At 48.7% G+C, this 15,658-nt stretch overlaps 1 protein-coding gene across 2 annotated transcripts in view; it reads left to right on the top strand.

The window, feature by feature from the left end:
* FGF12 (fibroblast growth factor 12) overlaps nt 1-15,658 on the top strand; it is a 215,718-nt gene that overhangs the window by 64,327 nt on the left and 135,733 nt on the right. Inside the window, exon 1 of one of the 2 annotated variants that reach the window (XM_033150934.1) lies at nt 12,014-12,124. The exons of the other annotated variant lie outside the window; for it this stretch is intronic. Within the exon in view, the coding sequence (XP_033006825.1) occupies nt 12,037-12,124 (88 nt within the window). The 5' untranslated portion in view covers nt 12,014-12,036. Of the gene's footprint in view, nt 1-12,013; nt 12,125-15,658 lie in introns of those variants that run through there. 2 annotated transcript variants of the gene reach the window in all.

Raw genomic sequence — 15,658 nt, 5'->3', positions numbered from 1 at the left:
AGGGCATTCTACAGGGCGGGCACCGCTACCAAGAAGACCCTCTGTCTGGTTCCCTGTAACCTCGCTTCTCGCAGGGAGGGAACCGCCAGAAGGCCCTCGGAGCTGGACCTCAGTGTCCGGCCTGAACGATGGGGGTGGAGACGCTCCTTCAGGTATATTGAGCCCTGTTTAGGGAAGCTTTCAATGTGTGATATTTTAATGTATTTGATTTTTGTTGGAAGCTGCCGAGAGTGGCTGGGGAAATCCAGCCAGATGGGTGGGGTACAAATAATAAACATTATTATTATTATTATTATTATTAGTTTTAAAGGTCAGCACCAACACTTTGAATTGTGCTTGGAAACATACTGGAGCCAATGTAAATCTCGCAGGACCGGTGTTATGTGGTCCCGGCGGCCACTCCCAGCCACCAGTCTAGCTGCTGCATTCTGGATTAGTTGCCGTTTCCGGGTCACCTTCAAAGGTAGCCCCACATAGAGCGCATTGCAGTAGTCCAAGCGGGAGATAACCAGAGCATGCACCACTCTGGTGAGACAGTCCGCGGGCAGGTAGGGTCTCATCCTGCGTACCAGATGGAGCTGATAAACAGCCACCCTGGACACAGAATTGACCTGCGCCTCCATGGACAGCTGTGAGTCCAAAATGATTCCCAGGCTGCGCACCTGGTCCTTCAGGGGCACAGTTACCCCATTCAAGACCAAGGCGTCCCCAACACTTGCCTGCCCCTTATCCTCCAAAAAGAGTACTTCTGTTTTGTCAGGATTCAACCTCAATCTGTTAGTTGCCATACATCCTCCAACCAATTCTTATTTTTATTGTATTTCATGATTTTATGCCATTTGATTGTTTAAAAAAAGCCCCTCAAAGCGGTTTATTTTTCTTTTGAAATTTTGCAAACCCCCCCAACCAATTGCACCTGGAGCAGCAGCCCCTCTTCGCCCCCCCCCCCAATGCTACACCACTGAGGCAGCAGAGGGAAAATGAACAAAGTTAAGAGCAAAATTCAGGGACCAGATGCACAAAGGTCATGTCTCTTCAAGTGACTTAGGAAGTCGGGCAGCTGCAGAGAGATCTGGGTGATTCTCCCTGTTCTTGACAAAGCTTGACTTGGGTGCATGAAAACGGAAATTACTTCAGGAAGCTCCAAGTGTCTCTTGTTTTCCTAGTGCAGCTTATCTGAGGGTTGCACTCAGCAGCACATGGGGAAGGAAAGCTGCATCTCTCAGCGGTGCAGGATTCTTAAATACGCCTCTTGCTACTGAAACTTGTGGGAATGTTTAGGGATGCAGGAGAGGATATATTGTTTATTATATCGTATTCCAACTTGTGTTAACAAGTCCCAGAACTTAGCAGAGTTTACATTCCCCTTTTTAAACACACACAGCAGATAGCTTGCTCAGGTTCGCTAGAACCTCTATAACAATACTGTCCTGGTATTTCCCCCTTCTAATTCCATCCTAAAATAAGACACGACACAGTCTTCTATAAAAGTATAAAGAGTTTACTTACAAGTATCATCTGTTCACAGTCGGATCCCAGAAGGCAGACTTTTAGCTTAGAAAATATAATATACATTAGGAGACTATTCCATAAGGGCAATAGCTGCTCCTCCTCTCTTGGGTGGAGGCCAAGAGAGTATCTTGCCTAAGCACATGTTGCTCCATTGAAAGTGAGTCGAAAAGAGAGAGAAATGGCGACTAGCCTGTGGTTTTGTTTTACCTGCACAGGTGATGCCACACCCACCTCCTGTCACATGCAGAGGAAGTCTGTCCCAGCTCAGGAGAAACAGACATCCCCCTTTCTATGTCCACTCTAGGCATGTTGTACTTGACTGCTCCTGTGTTTCACATCCCACAAAAATTACCAGCAGAGCCCTGAGAGTTTGAATCGGTGGGTCCCAAACTTGTTCAGGGCACTACCTCCTTAGTTCCACAAAAAATAAATAAACCAAAAAGCTGGATTCAGAACAGCAGTTTGCACAGATAGCATTAAAAACAGTAACAGTTACTTGCACCCTTTATTCAAAATCCAATTAAAACTGCTTGGTTTAATTGATGAAGTTTAATTGATGAAAAAACAATACCAGCTTATCAAGATCTGAGAGTCATTTGCACCTTCAGAGCCCCCTGCCCCCCTCACCTCTTAGAGCCCCCAGGTAACCCCACACACCCCAGCAGGAGCCATTGCCCACTGGGGGGGGGGTCCGCTGGTTTGGATATTCAGACATACAAAGGAGCAAAGGAGAAAACCTGAGGAGCATTTTCTCACTCCCTTCCTATGGATGGGGGCTGTTTCTTTCTAATGTTTGGCGTTTTACTGTGCTTAATGTTTTCATTGGTTGGAAGCTGCCCAGAGTGGATAGGGCAACCCAGTCAGATGGGTGGCATACAAATGATTTATTTATTTATTTATTTATTTATTTATTTATTTCAGCCATGGAGCCTCCATAGTTGGAGGCAGTCTATCCCTAGATACCTGGTGCTGGTGACAAACCACAGGATGTAGCTGTTCTCATGACTCCTGCTTCTAGGCTAGCTGGAAGGCTGTGGCTGGCTGCTTTAGGAAGCACTTTGCTAGACCAGGGGTCAGCAACCTTTTCCAGCCATGGGCCGATCTACCGTCCCTCAGACCTTGTGGAGGTATGGACTATATTTTGGGTGGGGAGGAAATGAACAAATTTGTATGCCCCACAAATAACCCAGAGATGCAATTTAAATAAAAGCACACATTCTACTCATGTAAAAACACACTGATTCCCAGACCATCCGCGGGCCAGATTGAGAAGGCGATTGGGCTGGATCCGGCCCCCGGGCCTTAGTTTGCCTACCCATGTGCTAGACCTTGGGTGCTTCTGCGTGGAGATTTCAGCACACAAGTTAGGCAGGCAAGGCCACCTCTGTCCCGGCAGCCACGGCTGGACCAAGAAATGTTTCCACCTTAAGTTGCTGCTCCACAAGATGCTGGAGGGGGGCTGCTCAGGATCTGCAGTGACACTGCTGAACCTCTCAGTCACAGACCTCTCCCCCTCCCCAACTCAGATGCACACTTTAAAGGGCATTGGTGTTGACCTTCCATTTTTGCTTATACTTTCCTGTTCCTCCAAGAAGCTTAGACCTTCAAACCTCCCATCTCTGCATCATCCTCATAATAACCTTGTGAGGTAGGCTAGGCTAGGAGGGGGGGGGGAAGAGGAGAGAAAGACACTCTAGGTCACTTCATTTCACTTCTGAGTCAAGATCTCCGAACACTCTGACCACTGCACCACACTGCCTCCACTACCTCTCCTTGCTTTGATAGATGCTCATATGAATTTGCATTTCAAAAATTGCAAGATGCGCACCATGGAGAATGCTGTGCTGTGGGGCTTGAGCTCTAAGCCGAGATGACCCAAGCTCAGCTCTGAACTCCCTGCGTGATCCTCAACAAGACAAATCCTTGTTCTGGCCAAGAGGCTCTCCAGAATTTCAGACTGGAGCGTGGGCTTCTCCAGAGGTGGCGAGGGAGAGCAGTTGCCTCTCCCTGGATGAATCAGAACAAAACAGCTTTTATTTTTAAAAGAGAGTAATTCTAGCATTTGTTAAACTTGAGATTCTCAGGCAAAATATGTCGTTTCTTTAGGCTCAGAAACCTGATTGTTTTTGAGTGTCTTACAAGCCACATAGATTTGTGCCTGTGCAACCAGGGCTCTCCAAATGCCAAGGCTGCGTGCGTCCCTCTTGATAAGCGATCATCTTTGCTGGGAGCCTTTTATACGTCTGGGGATAAACCTCTTATGCGATCAAGGCTACAGATGTCTTCCTTCCCTCAATCCACTTTAGTGAGTTAAGGAGAGGCGGAGGCAGCTGTCTAGCTCTGTGCCCTTCTCCTGCCTTCTGCTTTGCACTGGGACTGTGCACCAGGCCTGGAAGGAACTGGTCCTCCTCGTGAGTAGGGCTGGGAAGGAGGTTGCAGTGCATGCCAGGAATGAGTGTGGAAACAGGCCTAGAAGTTACATTTATGAAGGATCTGAGAGAGTTGTCTGGAAAGGGAAGCCATACTTGGCCGATGATACCAGCTCAGTCAATGGAGAACATCTGCAAGAGCGTCGTTGGTCATTTGACAACGGTGAGAAACTGAGTCTTTAGTGTCATCATCCTGGTCCTGTGGAACTCCCTGACACTGGAGATTCAGTGGGAACCTTCCGTGCCAAACTTTTAAATGCCTGCCTAGGCCAGCAATTAGGAATAAATCCTTTCACAGTGGGAGGTAACTACTGGCTGGTGAGCTTGATGTCGATATCAGGAAAGGTCCTAGAACAGATAACTCAGCAGTCTGCGAACACTTAAGAAAGGATGCTAAAGACCCCAACATGAGTTTCTCAAAAACAAGTCATGCCAGATGAATCTCATTTCTTTCTCTCTTAGGTAATGTTACAAGCTTGGTGGATCAGGAGAATGGAGTGGACATAATGTATCTTGATTTCAGTAGGCCTTTTGACAACGTGCCCGTGATATTCTCGCGAGGAAGCTGGTAAATTGTAGGCTGGACAAGGTCACTGTTGGGTGGATTTGTAGCTGAAACCCAAAGAGTGCTCATTGCTGGTTCCTCGTCATCCTGTGGAAAATGATCAGTGGAGTGCCGCAGGGTTCTGTCCTGGGCCCGTTGTTGTTCACTGTCTTTATAAATGACGTGGATGAAGGAATTGAGGGGATGCAGATGACAGCAAACTGGAAGGGGTAGCGAATGCCACAAAATACAGAACCGGGATTCAGATTGGAGAACTGGGTCCTTATGAGGGACGGTTGAGGGAGTCGGGTATGTTTAGCCTGGAGAAGAGGAGACGGAGGGGAGAAATGACAGCCACCTTCACATATCTCAAGGGCTGTCACATGGAAGAGGGAGCAAGCTAGTTTTCTGCTGCTCCAGAGGGTAGGACTCGAACCCATGGCTCCAAGTTACAAGAAAAGAGATTCCAACTAAACAAGAGCTGTTCGACAGTGAAAGCTTTCGACTTCGTCGACAGTTGGTGGACTGTCCTTCCTTGGAGGTTTCGGAGCTGAGGTTGGATGGCCATCTGTCAAGGACGCTTTAGTTGAGATGCCTGCATTGCAGCGGGTTGGACTAGATGACCCTCGGGGAATCTGGGGAATGGATGGCATCTTGGGTAGAATTGCCTGCCTGTGTCAATCCATATGCACTTGACTAAGCAGGCATTTCAGAGATTATCTATTCAATGACACAGTAACAGAACCTCTTGCTGGCTGAGCTGCAGGATAGGGCCCTTGTGTCTTGCAGGATAGCAGCACGGACTCCTTGCCCAGCCCTTCGAAGGAGCCCATTGCATTCTTTCCTTGCAGGGTGCCTAGAACTGGAAAATGGGTGCTATAAAAAGGACACATCGAAAGCTTTCCATGATAAATCGCCGAACTTGTTTCCAAAAAGCTCAGGCTGTTTTCCCCCCCTCTTCTTCTTATTTTAATCAGCAGCATCTATTTAAAATCCATAATCCACCCCAAACATAACCTTGTCTCTGTTCTGTGCCAGGGCAACTTAATTTAATAGCTGGGAAACATGACAAGCTGCTCCCTACAACTCTTCTCTTCCTCCCCTCCATCTCTCCGGGAATAAAAAGATTATGCAGGGCATGGAGAACGAGAAAGAGCAAAGATTTTACCCCTCTCATGACAGTAGAACACGTGGACTTCCAGTGAAGCTGGATGCTGGAAGACGCAGTGCATAGTTAAACTATGGAACTCATTCCTGCAGGAGGCAGTGATGGCTTTAATAATAATAATAATTTATAATAAAAACTTATTATTTATACCCTGCCCATCTGGCTGGGTTTCCCCAGCCACTCTGGGCGGCTTCCAACAGGAGATTAAAAATACAATAAAACATCAGTCATTAAAAAAAACAAAACCCTCCCGAAACAGGGCTGCCTTCAGATGTCTTCTAAACGTTAGATAGCTGTTTATTTCCTTGACATCTGATGGGAGGGTATTCCACAGGGCGGGTGCCACCACCGAGAAGGCCCTCCCACAGGGAGCTGTGTATGTTTAGCCTGGAGAAGAGAAGGTTAAGGGGTGATATGATAGCCATGTTCAAATATATAAAGGGATGTCATATGGAGGAGGGAGAAAGGTTGTTTTCTGCTGCTCCAGAGAAGCGGACAGGGGGCAACAGATTCAAACTACAAGAAAGAAGATTCCACCTAAACATTAGGAAAAACTTCCTGACAGTAAGAGCTGTTGGACAGTGGAATTTGCTGCCAAGGAGTGTGGTGGAGTCTCCTTCTTTGGAGGTCTTTAAGCGGAGGCTTGACAGCCATCTGTCAGGAATGCTTTGGTGGTGTTTCCTGCTTGGCAGGGGGTTGGACTGGATGGCCCTTGGGGTCTCTTCCAACTCTAGGATTCTATGGTTGTAGGACCATGATTCCTCTTTCCCAGACTAAAGATACCCAACTCCGTCATCCCTTGGTTTCCAGACCCTTGATCATCTTGGTTGCCCTCCTCTGCACATGTTCCAACTTGTCAACATGCTTCTTAAATTGTGGTGTCTGTCCAGAATTGGACACAGTGTTCCAGGTGTGGTTTGACCAAGGCCAGAGTGTCTCACAAGCCCAGGCTGCGGACTGTGCTCTTTGGTCCCTGCCTTTTATGAAATGTCAGCGTAGTGATTCATCTCTGGGACTGGAGCAGTTTTCTCACCTGCAGGAGCAGAGGCTGCCAGTGTTCGAGGCAACAATTATTACTGTGCCCTTGGCTCCCTCGGGGTGGGAGCAGCACCTGGGCCCTGTAGGTTGGCAGATGGAAAACTCCAGAAGCTTTGCAGCATTTCTGATAATGTCTGGGGACAGGCAGCATGTGCAGGCCAGCTCAAACTGGCAGCCGGCAGTCACGGAAAATGGACTCCTGTTAGTGGATGCCCCAGTCCACATCTTCTGTGTGAAATAGGATCCTGATGGAGGTGTATTAAATGAGGCATGTGGGGAAGAACATATTTTGCAATACTGGTGTGTGTGTGTGTGTGTGTGTGTACCAGTGGTTCCTATTGGGAGCAGTGGGATTACTTAGGGGAGCACTAAGAGGCATGGGGGCGGCAGGGGGGGGTGTCCCTCGGAGCACATGGGTCACTGATTTATGATTGACCAAGTCAGAGTCTTGAGTGAAACACCATCGTTTCCGGTTTACACTTTCTGCTCCTGCTGCTTTCAAAGCTATTGCCTTGGTCATGACGTTTGTATTTACGGCTCTGAGTTGTCACAAAGTAGCCAGCCACTGGTAACAGCTATTGATTTTCTTATGAATTAGTTACCATACGTCTGTGGTAGGTGAAGGTTTGTGCATGTTTGGTGAGTAGTTTTATATATTTAATTGTTTTATGCTACAAATTTCATTCACACTTACATTTCCATTAGGAAGGGTGCATAAAAATATTTTTCATCCAGTATTATTTGCCATATATATATAAGCTACAAGATTAGTTCAGAACATGTATTTATTTTTCCATGCACCAATGAAGAAGAAGAAGAGGAGAAGGAGTTTGGATTGGATATCCCGCTTTTCACTACCCAAAGGAGTCTCAAAGCGGCTAACATTCTCCTTTCCCTTCCTCCCCCACAACAAACACTCTGTGAGGTGAGTGGGGCTGAGAGACTTCAGAGAAGTGTGACTAGCCCAAGGTCACCCAGCAGCTGCATGTGGAGGAGTGGAGACGCGAACCCGGTTCACCTGATTACGAGTCTACCGCTCTTAACCACTACACCACACTCATGCCTCTTAACCACTACACCACATTTGGGGGGGGGGAACCCATAGCTATAAATTGGATTTTGAATGAACTTGCAATTAAATTTTAATGTTTTGAATTTTGTTATGTTATGAACCTTCTTAGTAGGTGGTGCAAACAGCTATTCTGAATAAGTTTTTATAGGGTAGGGGGCACTACAAATGAGTTTATGGAACTAAGGGGGCAGTAACCATAATTAGTTTGGGAACCACTAGCCTAGACAATGAAGTGTGAAGTGCATTGTTAGCTGTGGAACTCCCTGCCACAGGATGCAGTAATGACTATCAACCTGAACAGCTTAATGTCAGAAAGTTCTTGCTGAAGTTTAGTCAGAATCTCCTTTGTTGTAACTTGAAGCCATTGGTTCGAATCCTACCCTCCAGAGCAGGAGAAAACAAGCTTGCTCCCTCTTCCATGTGACAGCCCTTTAGATATTTGAAGGTGGCCATCCTATCTCCTCTCAGTCTTCTGTTTTCAAGGCTCAACATCCCCAGCTCCTTCAACCGTTCCTCATCAGGCTTGGTTTCCAGTCCCTTGATCATCTTGGTCGCCCTCCTCTGCACACCTTCCAGCTTGTCAACATCCTTCTTAAATTGTGGTGCCCAGAACTGGACACTGGACTCCAGGTGTGGCCTGACCAAGGCAGAATAGAGTGGTAGTATTACTTCCCTTGATCTGGACACTAGACTTCTGTGGGTGCAGCCTAGAATAGCATTCGCTTTTTTTGCTGCTGCATCACACCGCTGACTCATGTGAAGCTTGGGGTCCACCAAGACCCCGAGATCCTTTTCACATGTGCTGCATATGATCCCAATGGCCAGCTGTGGGTCAATGAAACCTCTGGGCTTGGACTGCTCCTGTTTCATTCCCTTGGGTGCCCTCCAGCAAGACGGTCTGTGTTGCTGTTCTGTGTGTTCCTGCATCACACCACCCAGGAGCACGCACACCATCAAAGGTCTGTTGCTTCTTTGGCTAAGGGGCTATGTCTGGCAGCTTGTCTCTCACCCTTCTCTTCCTATCCCAGTTCTGGTTTAATCACAGCCCTTCATCCTCCTTCAGTCACAGAGACCTTCCGCACAACTCCCTGCTCCTTTATTATCTGCCGGTGTTCAGTTCTGTCTGGTTTCATTCGCATTCTTTTAATTTGGATTTTGCTTATCAGTCGCCTGTCGTCAAATACCTCAAAGCGATGTTGCAGCAAAAGGATCAAGAATCAACAGCAGCTTCAAAATTCTATATATGCAGAGAACTGAAAACAATTCGATATAAAAAGATAATTTCGATAGGTTCAAACTGGGGCACCTGTACAACCTGTTAGAACATACAAACGTAAGAGTAGCCTGTTGGAGGGAGCCAAAGGCCCATCTAGTCCTCTTCTCCCAAGCAGGTGCCTATTATGGGAAACCTTCAAGGAGGTTCTGAGCCCAAGAGCAACATTCCCCTGCCTGCAGTTTCCAGCACCTGGCACTCAGAAGCATTGCTGCCTCCAAGTTTGAAGGTAGAGCAATAGGCATCATGGCTAGGAGCCACCTATAGCCCTCTCCTCCATGTATTTGGGAGAAGAGGGTGCTGAGCTAGAGGGCCCATTGGCCCAGTCCGGCAGGCACTGCTTATGGTCCTCTGTTCTTGTCCTGCTGTCCAGTGCATCTGCTGAATTCTCGGAAGGCCGTGCGGGCTGCGCATCCGGCCCCCTGCAAGAGTGGGGGTGGTGTTCTGGTCCTTGCCATAAGCGCCTAATCCCTCTCCCATGACCAGCTGTTGAATCCATCGCACAAAAAGCAGATTAGTCTTGCAACAGGCGGCAGGAATAATGCAAATTAACCCAATATTTGCAACTTTGCCGCTTCTGAGAAACACTTGTGCGGTTTGGACGTGCTGTTGATGAGGACAGTGACAACCACTTTGCACAACTACTTCTGATCATTGTTTCCACCCCGTTAAAGAGTTTGATTGCTTTTTAGCAATTGTGTGCGGTTCTGGCTTTTTGCATTTTATTGGTGCTGCTTTGATTTGTGCAAGCCACCCTGATTGCCCATGGGGGGGGGAACACGGTGGAATATAAGCAAATATAGTATTCACCACAGAATTGGACTGTGCTTAATGCAAACTGGGGGAGATGTCTTTGCAGAGAAGCATTTGGGGGGGGGTGGGGACTGAGGGAACATGCAGGGCTGGTGCACTGAGTAGGGGCTTGTGCTCAAGGTTTGATTTACCTCGGGGGAGGGCTGTAGCTCAGCGGTAGACCATCCTTGCAGGCACCTCCAGAGAGCTGCTGCCAGCCAGTGTTGACAATACTGAGCCATATACAGTGCTATTTTTCTGGAAATAGATTTTGGAATGCAATGGCGCCCACAGGAGAGGTGACAGAACTGAGCTCCTGGGGGGGGGGGGAGTCCTGGTTGTATAAAACAGCTTCCTCTGTTATGCTCACTAAGATTTTAGCATGGCAGCACAGAATTTGCCGGTCCCCCACAGTGAGCATCAGACAGGCACCTGCGGTCCTGATGTTTAGATGCTTGCTTCAAGCCTGCCTCTTAACTGGGGCTTTCCCTGAAAGAGGAAGAGATCCAGCTATATTGAGGCTTTGAGCTGATCTTCCTGTCAACGATGTACAATACTTTGTTCTTGTTTCATGAACATAACATTGCTGTTGTTCACCACCACAGTATTTTATTTCTTAATTTTCCTTCTTCTCCTTCTCCTCCTCCTCCTCCTCCTCCTCCTCCTCCTCCTCCTCCTCCTCCTCCTCCTCCTTCTTTGCAAAAACAAAACAAAACCCTGAACCCACAGGAAACGCTGTGTGCAGGAATTGACTGACTAGTCACTGGTGAGAGACTGGCACTTTGCCCATAGAACCATAGAATTGGAAGGGACCCCCCAGGGCCATCTAGTCCAGCCCTCTGCAATGCAGGAATCTTTTTGCCCTGACATGGGGCTCTAACCCACAATCTCATGCTCAGAAGGCACTCTCTCCTGTCCTCCAATTCACACGACTGAATCTGCTGTTCTTTTCTTTTAAAGAAAGAACTCTCGGTGTGTTACCGTTTGAGGTGTTCCTGGTTTTCAGGGTACCGTGCCTTGATTTCAGAAACGGTTTGGTAACTGAATTCTCAAGAGTGATAAATGTGGTAAAGAAAAATGAAAGCTCGCAGGGAGGGGTTTTCACTGATGTTGCAAAGGCTGGAGACTGAGGCAGGACCGGATTTTTATTTTTTTAACTTTTAATTTTCTGTATTGATTTATTAACAAAAGTGCAAACACCACGAAAAGAAAAAAGAATAAAAAAAATCTAAACCCTAAAGCGTCACAGCCTGGAAGGACGAAAGTGCAAAGTCAGAGGGCAGCAGTTCCTAAGGGATAATAAAGTATTAACTCATACAGGGACTCACTTTACAGATAATGAAGATTTATACAAAATAGCATAAAAAGTATTTTCCACCTGCCATTTCCACCATTATTGAGAACATAGGCTCCCCCGTAGTCTTAAATGCGCCAGACGTTTGATATACCGATGACACTGTGAGTCAGTTTTTGCGCGTGGAATAAAATCAAACCGTATCTATTGAGAAAACGGTCTTTTGAGCCGGGATAGCTTTGCTGTAGACTTGTTGGGACCCAGGAGGGGATGTAAAAAGTGAGCGGGCATCGCTTCCCTACACTTGGGGAGGGAGGAGGGAGAATGGGTGCTTCGGTACCCGCCCCCCCCCCAAGGTGAGCAGGTGCAGAGGAGAACGGGACTCCAGGTTGGAATGTGTAGAAGAGAGATTTGTGTGTTTGGACGTGGGGGTCTCTTTCTGACTGTCCTTCCCTCCTTTGCATAGACAGCCCCGCTTCGCCACCCGCCCAGTCCAGCCAGTGCCTCGGCTCCAGCAGGAGCATCTCCCCAGCTGGCCAGCAGGGGCAGGGCGAAGCCTCCCAGCGCGCCTCCTCCGGGCACTGACGTCCTCCCCCTCCCCCTCCCCACTTTCCCTTTCCAGCTAGCCCTGCAAAGTCCCACCAAGTCGCGCCGGAGCAGAGCGGCAACCTCTGGGCGACTCCTGCTCGCGGCTGCCGCTCCCTTCGTCGCCCGGCTGCCTCCATGCGCCCCTCACCCGGACATCTGGGCTGGCGGGTGATGGGGCCGCGCCGCTGCCTGCCAGGAGCGGGGCGGCCAGTAGCTGCTGGGGCGGGGGGAGTGGCTGCTGGTGGTGGGAGGGGGGGGGGGGGGAGGAAAGGGGGCTCGACTTTCCAGGCTTCCAGAGGGAGGGGTCGGCCCCGAAGAGGAACTCGATGAGGATTGTGGGGCTCTTCTGGACCAAAGGCTCGCATATGCTGCAGTGTCTCTGTGGAAGGCGCCTGAGTTCCAGCAGTAGTCCAGGTGGGCTGCCGGATCGCGCCCTCCCCATCTCTCCTGTCCCCCCTCCCACTCCTCTGCCCCTCCCCTCCCCTGGTCGCTTCCCCTGGTGCTCCGGGCGGGGGTGGGACGCGGAGAGGCGCCGCTGGGCCGGGAGGAGACGGATGAACGGCGGCCACTTAGCCAGGAATATTTATAGGACTTGATCCCTGGAAAGGCGCGCAGCGGGCGGGCGGAGGAGCGCGCTCAGCGACCTCCGGGGCTACTGCTGCTTCGCTGCGCCCACGCGGAGGAAGGGAAGCGGAGGAGCGGGCAGCCGCCGCCGGGGGTCGACCTTGACCGGCCAAAAGGGGAAGCTTCGGCCGCTGGGGAGACGGGAGGTCGCCGCTTCCAGGATGGCCGCGGCGCGCTAGGCGCTCTCCAAGTGCTGAAAGGGCAGCGACTGGCTTTTCAGGGTGCCGAGAGGGCAGTGCGAGGTGCGCTCTCCATGGTGATGAAAGGGTAGTGCTTCGCTCTCCGAGGTGCTGAAAGGGCAGCGCATGGCCTGGGATTCTTATAGGAACGTAGGAAGCTGCCTTCTCCCAAATCGGAACCATTGGCAGCAGCAGATCTCTCCCAGCTCTGCCTGGAGAAGCAACTTGTTGAGGAGAGGCTTCTTTCCTGCCTCATATCCTCACCTGCTTAATAGGAGTAATTCATTTACAACTCTGACATGTTGCTAAGGCTCCCTGCCCCAGAGGTGGGCTCAGGGTGCCCGATCGTTCAGGCTCTTTCATGAACTACAGCTGTCTGATTTGGAATCTCCCCCCCCCCCATCCAGATATGTAGCTTTTGTCTATTTGATAAGATTTCTTACACTAAGCCTTCACCATAAGGTCGCAGGGTAGCGGACAGCAAAGTGAAACAGTTTATTTTAAGTTTTTTTTTAAAAAAAACACAAGTAAATAAAAGAAGTAAAACAATATTTGACAGCTTTCTTCAAATATCTGATGGGCTGTCCCATGGCAGAGGGAGCAAGTTTGTTTTCTGTTGCTGCAGAGGGTCGGGATCCGAATCAATGGTTTCAAATGACAAGGTGCTTCCGACTCAACACCAGTCAGAACTATGAGGGTAAAAAGCTGTTCAATAGCAGAAAGACTCCAATGAAAGGTGGTGAGCTCTCCTTCATTGGTGGTTTTTAAACTGAGGTTGGCTTGCCATCGGTCAGGGATAGTTTTGCTGTGATCCTGCACTGCAGAGCGTTGGACTAAATGACTCTTGGAGGTCCCACCAAACTCTAAAATTCCATCATTCTATGAATTCCCAAGAAAAGCTGCAAGGATAGGGTTAAGTCAGAGTTAACCAACTCCCATCACCCTGACAACGCTAGCTGAGCCTGATGGGAATTGTAGTTCAGCATCCTTCAGAGGGCACCATGTTAGTCACCTCTGCGTCACAGGAAAGCGAAGAGTTGGTCTTTCGGTGCTAAGAGAAAGGGACTCTGTATACTCCCAGAGGCAGTCTCTTCTGTATTTCCCCACACACCTTAAGGCCGAGCCCTGGTATTTTCAAACAAGTTGCAAAACAAGCAAGCAAGCAAGCAAACAAAAGACCAAAACAAAACAAATAATGAAATAATAGGGGGACTCTGGATTCTGCTAAGGTCTTTGAAGGTTTCTTTCATATCTGCAAACCTGGAAACGGGGTGATGTGTAATGTGGAGACTGACTCGTGGACCTCACGCTCTCTTCTGTGGAGTTCATTTTGGGACTCCATCACTCACAGCTCTGTCTGCAAGTGAGAGCCACGAGTTCCTGCCCTGCAGGTGATATATTGTGCATGTGTGAATGTGACTTTTGCATCTGAAAAAAGAACTTGCCCAGACAAAATGTACGAGTTTGGCCTGGTGGCAACCCAATGTTATTCAGCAAGAGCTTTTTCCTGCAAGCAAATTCCCCCAAGTGATGGAAAATAATGGCCATTGTGTCTCCCAGACATTGTGCCCCTTTAATTGTCCCACTTCCTCAGTGACTCTGCAGCAGCCCCTGGCCTTATTTTGGAAGATATATAGCCATAGCCCCAGAGAGGTACAAAATACGTTCTCCCCACTTGTTGGACTGGCCCCTGATAGTGTGCAAGTTTTCAGGTTGCCCGGCTCTTTTAACCAATAACAAAATGTTGTCTCTTTCTGCTCAATGAATAGTTATGCGTAATTCAAAAGCTTGCACATTCCTTTATATCAACAAAAGCTCATCTTCTAAAAAAAATAATCCCAATACTTCATTAAATATTTTGCTGCTTTTATTCCTAAATGATAAAACAATTCCTTAGGAAAACCACATCCCAATTTCATCCAGTTCCCTACTAGGTTGATAAGGTACTAGGGCCTAGCATCACAGAAGCATCGAACTGTAGAATCATAGAATCATTGAACCGTAGAGTTGGAAGGGACCCCAAGGGTCATCTAGTCCAACCCCCTGCAATCCAGGAATCTCAGCTAAAGCATCCATGACAGATGGCCATTCAAGTTCATCTTAAAAATCTCCAAGGGAGCAGAGCTCACTACCTTCTGAAGGAGCCCATTCCTAGTTAAGCATTTCCCTGGGCAGTGCTGGAAAGCCTGTGGCTCTCCAGATGCTGTCAACACCACCTGCCACAATCCCTGACCATCGGCTGCAGTGGCTGGGAGCTGGAGCCCAGCAGCACTTCTTTACTCATCAGTGAATGGCTACTGGAGGGTTGGGTCCTGAGAGTAGCAGTGGGGTGTGCACCCTGCCACCCTGGCATTTGTGCTGTGTAGTACCGCAGAGCATACTTTTATTCCCAGTGCTATTCAACATCTATGTGAAACCGTTGAAAGTGGTCAGTAGAAAATCTGGAGCCCAGTATCAGCCCAGTTTCATCAGCACACGGATGACACTCGGCTCTCATTCTCCATAACATCTGGCTATGCTAGCCTTGGATTGGTGTCTGACTGCAGTGTTGGTCTGAATGAGGGCAGAAAAACTGAGCTCGAATCTCTGCAAGAATGAGGTTTTGTGGATGAGAGATTTCCCATGTTCCGGAGATAATCCTGCTACCTGTTCTGGGTGGGGTTGCACTTCCGCTGAAGCAGAAGGGAGTGTTCCTTGATTCATCTTTGTCATCTGAGGCTCAGGAATTACAGGTGGGGAAAGTTTCTGTTGCACTCTGGCGCAGCTTTTTGGCTGCCATAGAAGCATCTGGTAGGCTACTGTGAGGACAGGATCCTGGCAGGATGGGCCATTGGCCTGGTGCAGCTCCTGAGCTCTTCATATATTCTTATGTGGTGTAAGTCAGCAGCCTGGGGGGTCTCCATATATGTTGGACTTCCCCTGACATATATGTTGGACTTCAGCCCCTGCCAGCTCAGAACATGGTGGAAAGGCATCACCCCCCCACACGCTGCCTATGCAAAGATCAGAACAGCTGGCTATGCGCCTGACATTCTGGACCAGTGTTGAAAGTCTACACTTGCCCAAATGGACCAAATAATTGTTCCATTTACGCTTCTAGCCTTTGAAGCTGCTATTGGTTTGTTTAGGGGTTTTTTTTGGCTTG

The sequence above is a fragment of the Lacerta agilis genome, chromosome 5 (genome assembly GCF_009819535.1).
Source record: "Lacerta agilis isolate rLacAgi1 chromosome 5, rLacAgi1.pri, whole genome shotgun sequence".
NCBI classification, from domain to species: domain Eukaryota; kingdom Metazoa; phylum Chordata; class Lepidosauria; order Squamata; family Lacertidae; genus Lacerta; species Lacerta agilis.
This window is presented reverse-complemented; position numbering and strand designations above follow the sequence as displayed.